This window comes from Suncus etruscus, chromosome 7 (genome assembly GCF_024139225.1).
Source record: "Suncus etruscus isolate mSunEtr1 chromosome 7, mSunEtr1.pri.cur, whole genome shotgun sequence".
NCBI classification, from domain to species: domain Eukaryota; kingdom Metazoa; phylum Chordata; class Mammalia; order Eulipotyphla; family Soricidae; genus Suncus; species Suncus etruscus.
This window is the reverse complement of record NC_064854.1, coordinates 49,916,665-49,936,737: the sequence shown is the minus strand read 5'-3', so window position 1 is coordinate 49,936,737 and position 20,073 is coordinate 49,916,665. Positions and strand designations below refer to the sequence as shown.

The 20,073-nt window shown below is 36.1% G+C and overlaps 1 protein-coding gene across 1 annotated transcript in view; it reads left to right on the top strand.

Moving 5' to 3' along the window:
- The window catches only part of PLD5 (phospholipase D family member 5), a 273,586-nt gene that overhangs the window by 124,558 nt on the left and 128,955 nt on the right, over window positions 1–20,073 (top strand). The window contains exon 3 of the mRNA XM_049776491.1: window positions 19,528–19,696. Coding sequence (XP_049632448.1) covers window positions 19,528–19,696 — 169 coding nt within the window. The remainder of the gene's footprint in view (window positions 1–19,527; window positions 19,697–20,073) is intronic.

Below are 20,073 nucleotides of genomic sequence, written 5' to 3'. Positions count from 1 at the left end.
ACATTTATTATTAGACTTTTTCTCCAAAATATTATTTAAATGTTATATTTATTTTTTCAATAAGTTCATTGAACCCTTTTATATCTGCTCATCTTAAAACAAGGTTGGACTTACCTCCATGCTATCTCTCTGGCCCCTTCTTTTCCCTCTTTATGTGCTCTGCCATGTTGCTTATCTCAAGACCACGGCATTTTTTGGTTGTTTGTTTGTTTGTTTTGTTTTGTTTTTGTGGTGCTTAGCGTTATTATTGGAATCCTTAATAGATACTTGACACTTCTTTTCGTAGTGGTGGAGTGTTTCACCTTCTTTTTCTCCTTCGTCTCTCAAACCGATGACGAGAGCCTCTAGAAGAATTCTGCTTATTTTCGGCGTATTAGACTTTTACCCCAGTTTATTACTTTTCTCCTCTGCAAACAAAACCACATAACTTGAACTACCTACTCCTGCCTCCCAATTAGAGGGGGAAATTAAGGAGGCATCAGGACCAAACAGGTGCAAGACTACGAAGTAATAGGATAGGTACAGAGGGGACCACATATTCTAGCAGCCCTGGGGATGAGGGAAGAGGATATGGGAGGTAGGATAAAAACGGAGGAGTAGGGAGGACAAACCGGTGATGGGAATCCCTCCTGATTTTATGTAAATATGTACCTAAAATATTATTGTCAACAATATGTAAGTCACTATGATCAAAATAAAAATTATGTTAATATAAAAAAACAAAAACAAAAAAAAAAACAAAAAATAAACAAGGTTGGAACAGAAAATAGCTCTTTACTACGCAGACTCTCTTTTATATAACTTTGAAAAATAAAAGATCCCCTCCCTTAAACTGAGGGAAGAAATGGGGATAAAAAATTAAAATAAAATGTAGATAGCGTTACCTAGCAGATATTCTTATAATTTGCTTATAAATCTATAATTTTCATACTTAAAACAAGAACATTCAATTAAAATAATCATTATGAGCCAAAGAGATAGCACAGCGATAAGAAGTTTGCCTTGCAAGCAACCAATCCAGGATAGATGGTGGTTCAAATCCTGGCATCCCATATGGTCCCTCATGCCTGCCAGGAGCAATTTCTGAGCGCAGAGCCAGGAATAACCCTGAGCACTGTCGGGTGTGACCCAAAAAGCAAAAAGTAAATATAAATAAATAAAATAATCATTATATTAGAAAAGTTATATTGAAAAAATAACAGAATTTGAGTGGAAAATATGTTAATTGTCTGGGGACCTGGGCAGTGTGAGACAGTGAGTTTCCAACATGTACAACGCAGGATTCCTATGGATCTACTATTTAAGACCTCCAGCACTTCAATTGGGTGTGTAAACTCTGACATACAGTCAGGTCTGTATGAGCACTTGAAGTAGTGTGTTCAACCTCCAGTGAATACTTCAATTACAGCTATCATCTGTGAGTGTGACCAAAATGTTTGAACAACACTGTAGGATTGTTATCCTGATGAGCACATTTGTAAGGCCAATAATAAACCAGAGTGAGTGTCAACACCACAGGTAAGAGTGTGACCCCTGGGTAAACATTTGTGCAAGGTGTACAGTTAAAAAGTGTATAGCCGGGGCCGGGAAGGTGGCGCTAGATGTAAGGTGTCTGCCTTGCAAGAACTAGCGTAGGACGGACCGCGGTTCGATCCCCCGGCATCCCATATGGTCCCCCCCTGCCAGGAGCGACTTCTGAGCGCATAACCAGGAGTAACCCCTGAGCATCAAATGGGTGTGCCCCCCCCCCCCAAAAAAAAACGTGTATAGCCAGGGCTGGAGAGATAGCACAGCAGCGTTTGCCTTGCAAGCAGCCGATCCAGGACGTAAGGTGGTTGGTTCGAATCCCGGCGTCCCATATGGTCCCCCGTGCCTGCCAGGAGCTATTTCTGAGCAGATAACCAGGAGTAACTTCTGAGCACTGCTGGGTGTGGCCCAAAAACCAAAAAGAAAAAGAAAAAGAAGTGTATAACTTTTAGCTATCATCACATCAACTGTATGTACTTTACAATCAATTATGGGAGTGTCTCAGCAAACTATGTATGATTGCAGCAACAAATAAAAATGAAAAGGGAAAAGTTCCCTGCAACCTTACTTTCTGTTTGAAATTTAGAGTAGGTTGAAGATTTGGGATGCAATACCAATGAATAGTATCATGTTTCAAAGAAATTTTGAATTGAGTCTAAAGAATAAGAATGTAAGCCTCAAAGTCTCTAAATAAATATCAACTACAAATTTAAAACTAGTTTCTAGATCTTGCTTTCACTGCTTAGTAGAAATATATTTAGAGGTAGCATATTTGTTTTTGTTTGTTTTTTGTTTTGGGTCACATCTGGCAGCGCTTAGGGGTTACTCCTGGCTCTAAGCTCAGGAATAACTCCTGGCAGGCTCGGAGAACCATAGGAGATGCCGGGATTCGAACCACCGTCCTTCTGTGTCTAAGGCAAATGCCTTACCGATGTGCCATCTCTCCGGCCCCGCATATTTGGAATCATATATAACTAAGTTAATTGTGTGTCAGCCTCATTTTTGCTCAATCCAAGGAGAACACGCCACATAAATTGAACCTCAGTATTCTACTTCTTATTTGCTTTAAATTAAGCACCATGATTACAAGACTGTCACAATAAAATTGTTTGTTTTTTTAACAGATAAAGATTTTTGTGATTGAGTTACAATCATACAAGTAAAACTTCATTCACCAGTGAACACTCCTCGCCACCAATGTCCCTAGCTTCTCGCTCAACTTCTCTGATGCCCTCTCCCGTCTATGGGCATACATTTTTTTCTCTTTTTCTTTCTCTTTCTCTCCTTTACTATTTTTCCTTTTAGATACTTTGGTTTTCAGTACAGTACACATTTGCTTCCACAAATGTCCCATTTTCCCTCCCATCTATCCTCCCCTGATGCCCTTGGGGCAGGTATTTTACTTCCCTCTCTTTCCTTTTTTGACACTGTGGTTTGCAATATTGTTGATGAAAGGGTAACTTGCATGTACTTTTATCCCCTTTCAGCACCTAGTTCTTGTTCAGAGAGATTGGTTCCAACTATTATTGTCATAGTAGACTCTTCTCTACTCCAACTGCACTGCTCTTTGTGGCAAGCTTCCTTTCATGGACTGGTCCTCTTGATCTCATCTCTCTTGTCTTGAGATATTACTACCATATTGTTTTTTTATATTTCTTATATCCCCACAGATGAGGGAGATTATTCTATGCCTATCTATCTTCCTTTGACTCGTTTTACTCAACATAATAATCTTCATGTCCATCCATGTATAAGGAAATTTCATCACTTCATTTTCCTAATGGCTGTATAGTGTTCCATTGTGTACATACCACAGTTTCTTTTGACACTCATCTATTGACAGGCACCTGGTTATTTCCAGATTGTGGCTATTGTAAATACTGCTGTGGTAAAACATAGGAGTATAGAGGGAATTTTTGTATTGTGTTTTTTTATTCCTAGGGTATATTCATAGGAGTGGTATTGATGGATCATATTGAAGTTTAATTTCTAGTTTCTTGAGGAATATCATATTGTGGTCCAAAAAGGTTGGACTAGATGACATTCACACCAGCAGTGAATGAGAGTCGCTTTCTCTCCACATCCATGCCAGAACTGGTGGTTCTTCTCTGTGATGTGTGCCAGTCTCTGTAGTGTTAGGTAATACCTCATTATTGTTTGGATTTGCATCTACCTGATGATTAGGGATGTGGAGTATTTTTTTTTCTTTTGCCTTTTGGCCATCTGTACTTCTGCTTTGAGGAAATGTCTATTCATTTATAATTCCCATTTTTGGATGAGGTTAGATTTATTTTTTCTTGCAAAGTTTCATAAGTGCCTTCTATATCTTAGATATTAAATGCTTATTTGATGGGTGAATAGTTTCTCTCATTTCATGATTACTCTTTGTTTCCTTGTCACTATTTTCTTTGTAGTGCAGAAGCTTCTCAGTTTAATGTAATCCCATTTGTTTTTCTTTGCTTCCTCTGCTTGAACAGTGGTGTTTACCCCACTGAAGATGTTTTTTGCTTTAATTTTATGAAGTGTTCTGTCTACATTTTCCTCTAAGTACCTTACAGTTTCAGCTCTGATGTAAAGGTTTTAAAAACTTTTGATTTGAACTTTGTGCATGTTAAGGAAAAGTTTGAGTCCCTTCCTAGGCTTCATCCTATGACCTGTGCAAATACCAAGATCTCTAGTTACAGAGTCCTGATTTTATCATTCAGGACTAAGTGAAAAGTTTCCTGACACCATAAAAAGACCTGGAGGAGTGAAAAAGAGCACGTACAGAGCCTTTTGTTATTCCCATAACAGTATGCTTCAAGGGCGGAAAAACCCTGTATCTCTTAGGCCAAGGGATCTCCCTTTTTTTTTTTTTTTGGTTTTGGGGTCACACCCAGCAGCACTCAGGGGTTACTCCTGTCTCTCTGCCCAGAAATTGCTCCTGGCAGGCATGGGGGACCATATGGTATGTCAGGACCATATGGTATGTCCTGGGTTGGTCGCTTGCAAAGCAAATGCCCTACTGCTGTGCTATCTCTCCAGCCTGGAAACTTCCTTCCTAATCTCTCCAATATTTATTGTGCCTGTGCAAAAAAAAAAAAAAAAAAAAAAAAAAGCCTAATTTTTTTCTTTCCTTTTTTTTCTATTTCATGCTTGTGATAACTTTTTTCTCTATTTCATGCTAGTGCAAAAAAAAAATAAAAACCACAATTTTTTTTCTTCTTTTCTTTTTTTTTTTTTCCTCTCTATTCCATGCTCGTGATAATTGTTTGGTAGTTGTCTCTATTGCTGTGGTGCTTTTTTGTAGTCACTGGTTTTGGTTTTATTTTTGTTTGATTTTGTTGTTATTATTGTCATTGTAGTTTTGTTTTGTTTTGTTTTTTCTGTTTCTTTTTTGTATATTTTTGTCTTTGTGTTATGTTTTTCTTTTTTTCCCCTTTCTTCTTTTAACTTGATATTTATAACCTCTAGATGGACTCCTCCTTTTTTTGTTTGCTTTTAGTTTTTTTTTTGTTTGTTTTGTTTTTGTTTTTTTCCCTATATTTTTCTTTTCTTTTCAAACAGAACCACATAACCTGAATCATCTTGTTCTGCCTCATAAATTGAGGGGAAATAAATGATGGTACCAAGACCAAACAGTCGTATGAACATTGAGTAGAAATAAATAAATGATCACCAAATCTAAAACCAATGACAATAGAATTGATACCCAATCTACAACTGGGTAGACACAGAGGGTTCCACTTATACTAGCAGCCTGGGGGGCACAAGAGGGGGTATATGGAATGCATGCTGGGAACAGGGGTAGAGGCAGAACAACATTGGTGGTGGAAATTCCCCTGATTCAATGTCATTATGTACCTAAAATATTACTGTGAAAGATCTGTAATTCACTTTGGTCACAATAAAAATTATTGGAAAAAATGTTTGAGTTCTTTTTCTTTCTTTGCATGTAGTTAACAAGTTTTTCCAGCACCACTTGTTAAAGAGGCATTCCTTTCCACTTTGTATTTCTTGTCCAGTTATCAAAAATTCATTGATTGTAATAAATCTTAACATATTCAAGATCATTCCATTGATCTCCATTGAGAGTCTCTCTTTATTCCAATACCAGGCTGTTTGCTTAATAATATTGCTTAGGGGCCGAAGAGATAGCATAGAGGTAAGGCGTTTGCCTTCATGAAGAAGGTCGGTGATTCGAATCCTGGCATCCCATATAGTTCCCCGAGCCTACCAGGAGCGATTTCTAAGCATAGAACCAGGAGTAACCCCTGAGCACTTCCAGGTGTGACTCAAAAGCCCCCCAAAATAGTATTGCTTAGATGGCACAGAGAAAGAGAGCGGCGGAGAGATGGCACAGTGGTGAGGCATTCGCCTTGTATGTGGCCGACCCGGGAGGGTTCTGGTTTGATTCTCGGCATCCATGTGGTTCCCCATAGTTGATAACTTACCATAATACATTTGTTTCAAGATAAAGGAAATCAAAGTCATTGAGAAAAATAGAAAGAAAAAACTAAAAAATAAAATGAAAGAAAAGAAAAAATAAAGAAGAGAAAGCTCAGTAGCAAGTATATTTGTGGAAATTATTATATCTCCTATTAAAAGTTTAAAGTTGGAAAAAGTAATGCTGCCATCTTTTCCCAAGCATTGCTTTAGCTATTTCTGACGTTTATTGTTCCAAGTGAATTTCAGGAGTGTTTGATCCACTTCTTTAAAAAAAAAAAAATAACATGGGTATCCTTATAGGGATTGCAGTATAGCTGTACAATTCTTTGGGAAGTATTGCCATTTAAATGTTGTTAATGTAGGCTATATATCCATTTTCTTGTGTCCTCTTTTATTTCTTTATTTTTAATTTTTATTGTGGTCAAAGTGAATTATAAATCTTTCACAGTAAATTACATGGCACATAGTGACAATGAATGAGGGGCATTCCCACCACCAGTGTTGTCCTCCCTCCACCCCTATTCCCAGCATGCATCCCACATCTCCCTCCTTTGCCCCCATAATGCTAGTGCAACTGTTCCCCACTCTTTTATTTCTTGATAGTGTTTTGTAATTTTCATTGTATAGCTACTTATTTAAGTCTCTAGTTAAGTTGACTCAAGGTACTTGATTTTCTGTGGCACAATTGTCTATGGGAATTTTTTGTTTGTTATTTGATCTTTTGGGGGCCACAGCGGTGATGATCAGGGGTTACTCCTGGCTATGTGCTCAGAAATTACTCCAGGTTTTGGGGAATCATAGGGGACACTGGGGATTGAACCCAGGTTCATCCTGAGTCATCTGCATGCAGACAAACACCCTACCTCTGCAGTATTGCTCCAGTCTATGAGATATTTTTATATGCTTTCTTCTTTTTCATTATTTGTATATTAAAAAGCCATTGCTTTATTTGTGTGTTAATTTTGTAGCCTCCATTTTACTATACAAATATATTGTTTCTAGAAATTTTTGGTAGCATCTTTATGATTTTCTGTTGTTTTGTTTTTTTGGGTTTTTTTTTTGGGGGGGACACACCCGTTTGATGCTCAGGGGTTACTCATGGCTAAACGCTCAGAAATTGCCCCTGGCTTGGGGGGACCATATGGGATGTCAGGGGATCGAACCGCGGTCCTTCCTTGGCTAGCGCTTGCAAGGCAGACACCTTACCTCTAGCGCCACCTCACCGGCCCCATCTTTATGATTTTCTAAATAAAGTATCATCATATCATCTGCTTAAACTGAGAGCTTTATGTTTTTCTTTCCTATCTGAATGCCCTTGATATTTTTTTCTTGCCTGATAGCTATGGCAAGAATTTTCAGTACTATGTTGTAACAGAGTGGAGAGAGAGTGCAACCTTATTTTATGCCAGATCTTTTTTTTTTTTTTTGTATTTATATCCTTTATTAATAGTCACTGGTGAAAATCCTTAACATATTTTTTTTTACAATTTCAGATACTCATTTCTCAGTAAAATAATTGAAAGAACTCCCTCTGAAAAAGGCTAATTATTACATATACAGATGGTATAATAAAAAAGCATCAAAGGTTTATTTGATCACTTTTACTTTATGAGAATAATTTCCATTACACAAAAATCATCAACTTGTTAGTACATCAATACTGAATTTAGAAAGCCAAAGCAAGACAGATCCCAAATTTTACTGGAACTACTCAACTAAACACAGTACTAGACATATTTCTAGAACAAAAATTATTGGTCCACACCCAGCAGTGCTCAGGGATCACTCCTGATATTGCTGGGTGGGAGGGGGAAATGGAACCTGGGTGGGTTGCATGCAAGGCCGGTTTCCTACCTGTGGTACCATCTCTCTGGTCCAAAAACCGAAAAATTTTTTTTTTCAGTTTTTGAGTCACACCTTATGCCAGATCTTAAATTAAAGAAATCTATTTTTTTCATTGAGTATAATATTTGCCATGGGTTTGTGGTAAATAGCCTTGACTATATTGAGAAAAGTTCCTTCCATTTCCATCTCGTTGAGATTTTTTTTTTCACAAAGAGGTATTATGCCTTATTAAATGCTTTCTCTGCACCTATTAATATTGTCGTATAAATTTCATTCTCCTTTTTGTTGACATGGTATCTTATACTAACTGACTTGTGTATGTTAAACCACCCTTGAATTCCTGGAATGAATCTGATTTGGTCATGGTGTATAACCTTCATGAGCCATTAGATTTTATTTGAGATTATTTTATTGAGATCTTTGCATCTGTGTTTATCCTGCATATAGGTTTCTAATTCTCTCTTTTTCTCACTTGTGGTATCTTTATATGCTTTTGGTAGCAGGGGGATGTTAGCTTCATAGACACTATTTTGGCATGTGTCTATTTCTTTGGTTTCCTGGAAGAACCTGAAAAGAATTTTCAGTAGGTTTTGTTTAAATTTGTATGAATTCAATAGTGAGTCCATTCCTGCCAGGTCTTTTGTTGTTGAGAAGCCTTTGATTACTATTTCAACATACTCGATAGTTATAGGTCTGTGCAATATTCCAGATCATCTTGATATCAATCTTGGGAGGTTGTAGGCATCCACAAATTTGTTCATTTCTTCCAATTTCTCTTGATTTGTGGCATAGTTTTTCAAAGTAATATCTGACTACCATTTGAATATCTTTAGCACTTGAAGTAAATTTACTCTTTTCATATATTTTTAAACTTTTTTTTACTTAAAGAAAATGCATCACATAGTTGATAACTTATAATTTGTTTCAAGATAAGAGAAAGCAAAGTTATTGAGAAAAATAGAAAGAAAATAGAAAAAACTAAAAAATAAAATGGAAAAGAAGAAAAAATAAAGAAGAGAAAGCTCAGTAGCAAGTATATTTGTGGAAATTATTGTATCTTCAATTAAGTTATTAATACAATAGCAGAAGGTTTAGTAAGCTCTCTCTCTTTTTAAAGATAAGGGATAAAAATACAATTAAAAGGTGTGTGTATGGAGTTTGCATAGACACAGCAAAATTTGGGGAAAATAGGAAGGAAAAACCTTTGATCTAAAAATAGGAAGACCTTACTCATGAAGTATCCTGGCATAAGACAAACTACAGACTCCAGGCATGCTAAGTTGTCTAATCCCAAAATTTTTATCTGTGGCCCCAGAAAAGCTCTTCACAATTACAGTTGTTGTCAGGTTTCTGTATTTAGAAATCCTGGTTTCTGTACAGATTCTATGTTGAAGTCAGGGTGACACAGAGTGTCTTCTGGTCTCATCTCACTATTAGGTGGCAATGCAGAGAACCCTGCCCTGAAAGCAGGTTGTTGCTGTTACCAAATCATCAGGGCATCATATGAATCCATTCTGTAGTAAGTCAATGTCAATAGGGCCTTCCCTGGTAGAAGTGTGATTCTTAGTGCTGGTGTAGAAAATTGTTGTTTTCATACATGGAATCCAAGGTTCAGGGTGAATGGTCAATGTCTGATCTTCTGAAGCCTAAGCCACGTCACTATAACCAGTGTTCAGGGTGTAAGGTCCCACTGCAATATAAAAATTATGTGTTCCTATCTCTATTATATAAGAACTTGTTTTCACATGTATGATTCCCCCGTTTTAATGTGCCTATAAAAAAAGAAACAAGTACTTACTAATGGTATATATGGGCATAAATAGAGCAAGCTAAATAATCCCAATAACCTGATTCTAACATGAACACTAGAGAAACTTACCTAATAGAATTCCCTACTAAATAGATTCCCACAAAATGGAGAGATTGCTGATACATAAGAAGGTAGACAGTAAGAATTATACCTATTAAGGAAATACATCTAAAGAAATATTCAAATGAGATATACATGTCCTTTAAGTTTTTTGAAATAGTTGGGGGGGAGAGTAAAATCTAAAATACAGCTGCAGCCTGTGATTTGGTCTTGTGGAGTCTAAAAATGGCTCCCAGCAGTCACATATCAGGAAATGTCCTCTAGCTGAGAGCTTCTCAGAAACCAAATCTGGTAGCAAGCAACAATTCACAGCCAATTGAGATGAGGGAAAAGGGGCCGCCAAGAGCAAATCAACAGCAGCAGCAGTGGCAGCTTCTTCTTGGGCTGAGAATCTTTTTCACTTTGGGAGCTGGTTGGCAGCTGGCTGGGGTGAGGGGAATGTTCTACTTCCTGAGAAGTTAAAAACTGAGGGTAAAATTATGGGGGGAGGGGGTGAGAAATTCCTCCCTAGGCATCCAAAAACTACAGAGGCTCGGCTGGGCTCAGAGCACTCCGCATGCCAGGATTTCTGGGTGTCTTTGCCTGGTATGTTGGGGGCTCTGGGCAGGACAGCTAGCCATAGGACCCCTGGGCTGACCACTTGGTCTGGGTGAACAAGATTCCCCCCACACCAGGCGGGTCTTCAGGGCCACGCCTGGTTAATCGGGCCCTGGGGGGAGGGGCTGAGAAATTCCTCCCTAGGCATCCAAAAACTACAGAACGGCGCGGGGGGGGGGGGGGGGGGGCGGGGGGGCTCACGCCCCCACGCGTACTTCATGTACTTCATGTATTCAGAATATTCCTTATTCTTATGTTATGTTTTGCATATACAGAATGTTCATTTTGTATTCTGCCCTTTCCCACACCCATACAAAGCTCTTTTTTACTCCTTAACTCTCTAACCCCCTCTCAAACATCACTAACCTACATTACTCTTTTTAACTTCAGTAGTGTACAATCCTAATCACAGTCCAAAGCTGTGCATTGTGTGTGACAACCCCAAACTGTTTCAAGATACATAAAATGGACACATATTTCTTTAGAATATTTTGTGGTTTTTTTCGGACAGCTATAATTCTTACTAAATTTTGTCTTATACAGTGATGATTCTAACTACTTTTTATCTTCTCTTTTTGAGCTGTTTAACAAGAAATTTTGGTGGAAGAGTCCCCCAGTTTAATGCTTATGATTGAACCATGTCATGGGAATCATTGGAATTGTTCTTATGGCCCCCATATGCGCCAATAACACCACGTGGCATTGCTTCTTATTTGCATAGGCACATTAAAATGGGAAAATACTATACATACAAATAAGATCCTATTTAATAGAGATTGGAACACACAAATCTTGTAGTGCAGAGGGACCTTACACCCTGAACATTGATATAACGACCTGGCACAGACCTCAGAAGAAAGGGCATACTCCATTCTCCCCTGAACCAGGGAAGCCATCCACGAAACATCCAGGCTGGTCTATAACATCACCTGGAAGCAATCCTCTACCACGGAAGACCTACACTGCTCAGACTTTGACCTGCTCAAAAGAGACTTCCCTTAACACTGAGAAGACTTAACAATGACAACGACCTGCTTACAGGACAGGGCTCCCTGCATTGCCCTTTGATTGTGAGGTGAAAGGAGAGGATGCTCCACATCCTGACTTCAATGTAAGATATGCAGATTCCAGGATCTTTAATACAGAAACATGATACCAACAACAGAGACTGTGTGAAAAATAAAAGTGTGTTGGCACTACAGACAATGTATTGGATTGGACGATCTAGCTTGCCTGAAGCCTAGACTTGGTCTTGTGCCAGGAAACTTCAGGGATCGGGTCTCTTTGTACTTAGGCCAAGGTTATTTCTTTCCATGTCCCTCATATTTTGGTGGGCCTATGCAAACAACAATTGCCACTCTAACACCATTTTTACTGTGCTCCTTTGACTCTAATTCTTAAAAAGAACTCACTTAAAATTTGAGGTTAATGTAAGCTAATATGCATGTATATGGAAATGTAAGAAAATACTATGCCTGTAATGTTTAAGGAGTTACGTAAGTTTTATGGCTTTAGATTGCTTTGTGTACTGTTAAGAAATATTATAATGTGTTACAATCTGGGGACTTGAGGGACAAAGTAATTGTACATGGATTCTGTCTTATTTATCTTAATGTTCTTTGGCTGAAATTTCAAAGTTAAGATATCAGCAAGGGGACCTCTGAGAATTATGTTATGGGTGATTGTCCTTCCACTGTAACTTTACCTTGTCCTCTTTCTTTGCACCCTTGTTCTCATAATTAAAAATAAAAATAAAAAAATCATTATGCAAAAAAAAAAAACATTAAAGCAAGGGAAAACACTAGTAGCAGATAAGTATGCATTTTGTCGATTTATTTTGTGCAATTATTTTAGTTTTTTTAAATTCATGTGTTGAAGTAATAGTTGGGATATGTTGAGTTACATAAACACATTATAAAATTAATTTTGCCTCTAAGGCCCTAGAACAACTGGTTGGGTGATTTCTTGTTTGCAGCTGACCTGGGTTCCATCCCTGGCATCCCATATAGTCTAACAAGTTTGCCAAGAGTAATTTCTGAGTGTGAAACAGGAGTAATCCCTGAGCCACACCAGGTGTGACCTAACACTTCACCAAACTAATGTTACCTGTTAATTTCTTTTTATTAATGTAACTATTGAAATGTTAAAACTAATGGAGATCACATTTTACTGAACCACAATATTTGAAATTGCCCTAAATATTTTCCAGTTTATTTTAACAAAGTGACTTTATTTTCATGTTTTGTATAAAATAATATTTTTCTGTGTTCTTAGCCTTAGTCTATAGTCATAACTGACATTTATATCACAATATTTTTCATATGTCATATACACTCAATCTAATTCCTTTAGTCAGACACCCAGTTTTATTATGCTTATTTGCTCTTTTTACTTATTGTGATTCCTTTTTTTTTTGTGTGTGTGGTTTTTGGGTCACACCCGGCAGTGCTCAGGGGTTATTCCTGGCTCCAGGCTCAGAAATTGCTCCTGGCAGGCACGGGGGACCATATGGGGCACTGGGATTTGAACCAATGACCTCCTGCATGAAAGGCAAATGCCTTACTCCATGCTATCTCTCCGGCCCCTTGTGAGTCTATCTTTATGTTTTCTTTATATTCTCAGTTTTTCACATTAGAAATTTAATAATTTATTTTCCTTTTGTTTTCATGAACTTTTAAACTACTACTTACACTTCTTTAAAAATTATGTCAAACATAAGCTTTATCTTTTTTTATCTTTTATCGACCCAAAAGTAGTACTTTCTTAATGCTAATGACTGAAACTAAAATCAATTAATCATTATTTAGAACTAGCCATTTTTCTAATATTGTCTTTGCTTTAGATGCTTTTCCTTGCATTTGCATTTAGTTGTCTCAAATCTTCCAAGAATTCTTTCTATATCTGACTGTCATTTCATCTCTATTTACTGAACCCACAATTTTTATTGTTTTGATTTATATCTATTTACCACTGTACCATCTCTGGACCTCAAAATAATTTAGAGATAAAAAAATGTGTAGGTAAATTAATAATGTATTACTATGCTTTCTGAAATAAAAAATGTTTTTTTTGAAAAAAAAATTAAATGGGGGGAAATAACAAATAGAGAGTGAGAAAGTGAAGGGTTAGAAAAGAATTTGTAAGGTGGTACGCAAAGGGGGGAAGGAGGAGTTATATATAACAGGGGAAGGGCAATATACAACATAGACATCATATATATTACAGACGTATATTAGACAGACATTGAAATGGTCAACACATACATTCATGCGCACACATAGACAGACACTCGGGATTATTTCATGGGTTACCGTTGAAAAGCTGACCCAGGTGGAATAGGACAAAATGCTTAAATATATAAAGCTGACAAATCAGATGGAAATGTTTTCTATTTCTAGGCCAATCATGATTGGTGAGGGCAAACTTTACTGAAGAAAGGCTTCATGAGTTAGATTGTGTATAGAGCATTCTTAAAAACAATCATAATTTTAAGTCTAGAAAACTAAGTGATTATGGTAATGAGCACTGTAAAAAGAATCAAAACCATGAAATATTGTCTAGCAGGTCTTGAACATCTTAGTTCCTTTCCTAAAAGTGATCTAAAATCATGAACATGTGGTATAATGGTAAACTACCTACAATTGAAAACAGATTACAATAACATATTCAATGAATGAGCTTTGTAACAAGAGTTCATGGCATGCAGTTGCATATTCCGTTGATATCTGAGTATATAAACATTAATTATATTAGCAGGCATAATTAAGTAGAAAATGAATAGATTAGAACTTTTATTATGACATTATCATAGTTAGCCCTGTCTTCTGAGTCTAATATAGTATAGCATTGCAACATGAAATTTGAGTGACCAACCTATATCTCCAAGTTTCACTATGGACAAAAAGATTAAGGAGTTATTATAGACATAGTAAACTTAAGACATTAAGAGTACTTATAGCTAGCACTGTAGTCAGAGTCCATGGCTTCCAAACGCATCCTGCACCCATTTCTGTGGATAAAAGCATTAGAACATTATTATAGACACCAATAAAGAGCAATTGATTGTAAACCTGCTCAATCTAAAGAGCTGTATCCATTCTTGATGGGAGAGTTTAATCCATTGACATTCAAGAAAACTATTGACAAAAGGGGCTGTTGTGCCATAATATTGTGTAGAGTTGTTGTTGTTACAATTGGGGATTTAGTTTGTGTAATTGCTCTATGAGTAGTTCATTTAGGGTCAGTTTGGTTAGTGCAAATATTGCGAGTTCTTTTTGTCTGAGAATGTTTATAAACCTCCCTCCATGTAAATGAGAGTTTCACTGGGTAGTGGACTCTAGATTGAAAGTTTCATTCAGTAGTTTGAATATGTCATTCCATTCTTTTTTTTTGGGGGGGGCACACCTGGCAGTGCTCAGGGGTTACTCCTGGCTGTCTGCTCAGAAATAGCTCCCGGCAGGCACGGGGGACCATATGGGATACCGGGATTCGAACCAACCACCTTTGGTCCTGGATCAGCTGCTTGCAAGGCAAACACTGCTGTGATATATCTCCGGGCCCCGTCATTCCATTCTTTTATTGCCTTTTCCAAGTGAAAAATCTTGTTTGATTCTTATGTTGTTTTCTTTATACTTGAGGTTTTTTCTCCCTTGATGCTTTAAAGAGTCATTCTCTCTCTTTGTTTTTGTTTGTTTGTTTGTTTTGGGTTTTTTTTTGGCATTTTGATTAGTAAATGTCTTGGTGTTGTTCTGTTATGGTCTATTTTGTATGACACTCTTTTTGCCTCTTGGATTGTAGAGAAACCTTTTTTCCAAGAGTTGAAAAGTTCCCTATTATTATCCTTCTCAGTACTTGTTCTTCCCCTTTCCCATTTTCTTCCCCTTCTAGAATTCCTATAATTCAGAGATTATTTCTCTTGTCTTTGTTCATTAAATACCTTACATTTTCTTTTCTTCCAGGGTTTTGTCTTTCATTTCTTTTTTGACTTATTTATTACTGCTGGCTTGTAATTCGTCTTCAAGTTCAGCTATGCTATTCTCCACCTGTGTAATTCTACTATCATGCTTTCTAACATGTTTTTTAGTTCCTTCAGCTCCATTTGTATAAATTCTCTCATCTTCTGAAAGAGCTCTTTTTTTTTCCAGTTGGTTGAATTGTTCATCTATAGATTTCTTAATTTTGCAGGCTAGTGACTCCTTGATTTCCATTACTGAACCATAAAGTGTTGATTTTAAGTCTTCATCTATAAGATTCAGGCATTTGGCTGAACTTGGAGATTTGCCAGGATTTCTTTCTGTATTCCCCACAGTAGATGTTTTATTTAGCTTCCCCATTGATCTTTGCATTTAGTGGTTTGGAGTGCTGGAGTATCAGGGTGTTTAAAGAAATGCTAGATCCAATCTGCCAGGAAGTCTATAATATATATTGAAATGACTTCAATAAATATTGAAAAATGCTAGTGCATCCATGTGGTTTGGTAAAATGAGGATTGATGGGAAAGAATGGGTTTTCAGTTATGGCACTGGAACCCAGGAGACTCAGGGAAGGCTGGATAGGAGGCCCTCTTCAAGCTTGGTAAAGGAGAGACCCGAAAAGGCAGCCCCATTTGCATTTGGTGGATGGGATTAAATTGTGAGGTTCCCTATTTCCTCCCCAACCCAACCTGGCTGACTCCAAAGGGAAGATGAACAGTGATGGCACTGAAACCCTGAAAGAGACTCCCTCTTTTCATTTCTGATTCTGTTTATTATGTTTCTCTCTCTTTCTTTGTGAGTCTTGCTAATTGTTTAGCAATCTTGTTTATTTTTCAGAGAACTAACTTGCTTTTCATTAGTCCTTTGGATTTTGGGGGTCTCCAGTTCATTAATATCTGCTCTAAACTTTATTATTTTCATCCATCTGCTTATTAGGCTTAGCGTTGTTGTTGTGTTGTTCTTTGCTGGCCAATTAAGTGGCTGTGTGGTATGGGATTTTTAAATCTGTCATCCACTGTAAGTTTGGCCTTATTCATGGTCAAACTGTAGGAGTGGTGTCAGTTGATATTGTGTGGAGCTAGTATGCCAAATCTTTACAACAAAGGACACCAAGGACACACATACATGGTATAGCCATGCCTCAAATGCTGATATCTGCTTTCAGGGTATTTCCATATCTTTATATTCCCAAATATCCTTTCAGTAGTCCTTAGTTTGATTTTATTTTCTCCTTACTTTTCCTCCTTCAGAAATCTCTCTGAAAATTATGCTAGAATGGAACTATAGTAATAGTCAATAAGTCTATAATGTTTCTATCTTTACACACAGTATAATTAATCTCTAAACATGTCAACTTTGAACAGAATAAAAAGGAAGTAAACAATTATTAACTATGCTGCAGGACTGAAAAAAATTACTATAAGGACAGTGAGGAATTTCTTATTATGATTTAATCAGATAGCCAATTGTTCAGGACATTTATGGTCTTAAAATATTTAATTAATTGTAGTATTGAATATGGTTTGGACAGGAGTTAGAATTGATTAACGGAGATCTTTAGCAGTAAGTATAGTAGCCCAATCAAAATAGTATCACCCTGCAATAAAATATCATTACAAGGGCCCGGAGAGATAGCACAGTGATGTTTACCTTGCAAGCAGCTGATCCAGGACCCAAGGTGGTTGGTTCGAATCCCAGTGTCCCATATGGTCCCTCGTGCCTGCCAGGAGCTATTTCTGAGCAGACAGCCAGGAATAACCCCTGAGCACCGCCAGGTGTGGCCCAAAAACCAAATATATATATATATATATAGATAGATAGATAGATGGATAGATAGATAGATAGATATCATTACAAATCACATTTTTCAATTTTTCTAATAACTCTTAAATTATGCATCATTTTATTTATATTAATTTAACTCAGATTTTATTTTTTTGTTCTTGATCCATTGCAATTACTTCATTTCTGACTTGTCTTTCTATTTCTTTTTTTTTATTCCAGTAGCTTATACTGATGCTATTAGAGTTAACCCCTAGAATATACTTGGTTACTCTCAAATATATAAAAATTAAGTTTGAACTTCTCTTCCTGGTTGACAGCTCAACAATATTAGAAACTGATCACTGTCAGTCTACTCTGTTTTATAAGTTTCTGCCAAAATTCTGCTACCTCATATTCCTCTTAGCTCACCAATTCACAATATACAAATATATAATATCTTATATGCATCTCCCTCTCCCTAAAATATTTTCTCTTCTAATTACCAATAAAATCTTATATTTGAAGACTCATTCAAATCCTGTTTCCAGATGTCTTCAACCTCCAATCTGAATTATTTTTCCTAATTTATTATAAAGTAACTGATACATTCATCTAAATTAATCTTCTTACACTTATTTCAACATTTCTTAGTATTTGCTTCTTATTGAAGTAATTTAGGTGTGAAAAAAAAACTCTCTAATATAAAGTTAACCAGGCCAGGAAGAGCCATTAATGTTACTTCTGTGCAATATATAATTAATTGCTTACCTTGGTTAATAAGGGTTCAAAATGTTAAATATGACATAGAGAGTAGGCAAGTTATTGCATCACCAAATTTTAAATATTCCTAATACACATGTCCAAAACACATGGACTCTAATTTGCTATATTATTCATGATATTTAAATACTATAGAATTTAAGTAGACATATGCTTAAATCTATGTAAAATATTATTAAAGGAGATAATAATTGTTAAATGTTGCCTAAATAGAATATCACTTAAACATAATTGCATTATATTTGTATTATGTGTTGGAAACTAAAAATTACGTATTTAGAAGAACTAGACATATTTTTTTTTTACTATACATATTTCTTAAATTTTAATTTTGGGCCTAGAACTGAGTAAACCAATTATGAGGAAAATCCTGTTCCTGCTTTAAAAATACTTCAGTATATATTAAAGAAAAATTAAAGTGGGGAACACTTTAATGGACGAGGTTGAGATTTTGCACGCTTTTTATATGAGCCCTGTCAGTAACATAATTAATAAATAATGGTGCCTAAAACTTAAAAATTAAAAGAGAGAGAAAAGAAAATATTTAGTTATTTTTAATTAAGAGTTTTAGTAGTATTTAAATTTTCTAAATAAAAATGTTTATCTATGTATTTAAAATTTCTTAAGTATTTTAAATGTTTAATTTTTTGGCTCAGAGCTTAAGTTATATGGTGCAATGATTGGACCTGGATCTTCTACATACTATCCATGTATTCTAGTCCCTTGAGCTCTTTCCCAAACATTTATTAAATATGTCATATGTCACCTGCAAATTCAGAATTGCAAACAAAGTAACCTTAATAGCAAAATCATGGAAAACCAAGTACATTGCATTTATTGTCATATATGTGAGTTTTAAGAAGAAAATACATATTTATTACTATATTTTGTTTTTAGTCTATTAGGCCTTTATTATCACTAATTTCTGTTCTGCAATAGGCAGGTTTATATAAGTTTCACCTTAGTATTACTTTGTGTCATAGACTAGGGATCATTAATAGGTGTTTAGTGATAATAATGGCCTTTATAAAGTTGTAGAGTAAGATCTAAAAATGGACTAGATTTTAGCAGTATCCCAAAATTATGTTTTCATTAATTTATAGAGGTTTTGGAAGGTGAAAGATGTGATTTTGCTAAGTAGGAAAGCATGTATTTTGCAGGTGTGAGACCCTGAATTTGAGCCCTTCACCCATGAAAACAGATTAACAATAAAAGAGTTACATTCCTTCAAGGTGGAAGAAGAATATATTACTATAAAGATATTTGTGTAAGAATTTTTAATTTTTCTCCAATACTAGATTTAAATTATATGTTAGGTATACCTTTTATGAAATAATAGGCTAATTGTGAGGAAAAATAAAAATGAGGGTCTGGAGAGATAGCACTGTGTTGTTTGCCTTGCAAGCAGCCAATCCAGGACCTAAGGTGTTTGGTTCGAATCCCGGCATCCCATATGGTGCCTGCCAGAAGCTATTTCTGAGCAGATAGCCAGGAGTAACCCCCGAGCATCACTGGGTGTGGCCCAAAAACCAAAAAAAAAACCAAAAACAAAAACAAAAAACAACGGCATAAATTCTCAGAACACAGCATATTAGGAAAATGTAAGATACTGTTGGAAAAAAAATTATGATAGATGTATCACTTCAGATAGAATTTATTTTATGTGACCTTGTATTCATGTATTTGTGTCTTCAAGTTTGACTAGATTTTGGTTTTGTTTTGTTTTTCAAAATCTTTTCTAAGAATTGCCCTGGTTGAAAATATTCCTGAAGGCCTTAACTATTCAGAAAATGCACCATCTCACTTGCCACTTTTCCAAGGCTGGATGAATTTACTCAGCATGGCCAAGAAATCTGTTGAAATAGTGTCTTCCCATTGGGATCTCAACCACAGTCATCCATCAGCATGTCAGGTAAGCTACATCCTCTGAGTGTAATGATTTTACTTATATATATTTTATACTGCTTACATATTTGTCTTTCACGTTATAAGCTGACATTTAATTTTTATTATGCCTTCAACCATAGTTAATTTGCATCATTATGTGTGTGTGCCTTTGTGTCACTGAACTTCTACTAAATGCCCAGCTTTCAAGTGCATAATCATTATTAATCTTAATGTACGAGACTCTGCATGCAGCTTTGTGTTATTGGAGAAATTCAAGGGTTGAAAAATTTACATCATGGTCTCTGTTAAATGGAACATACCAGAATTCTGTTTTTCACAACCTTGAGATTTACAGTTATAATTTCATATTTGTGTGTGGAGACATTCATTTGATTAATTGGT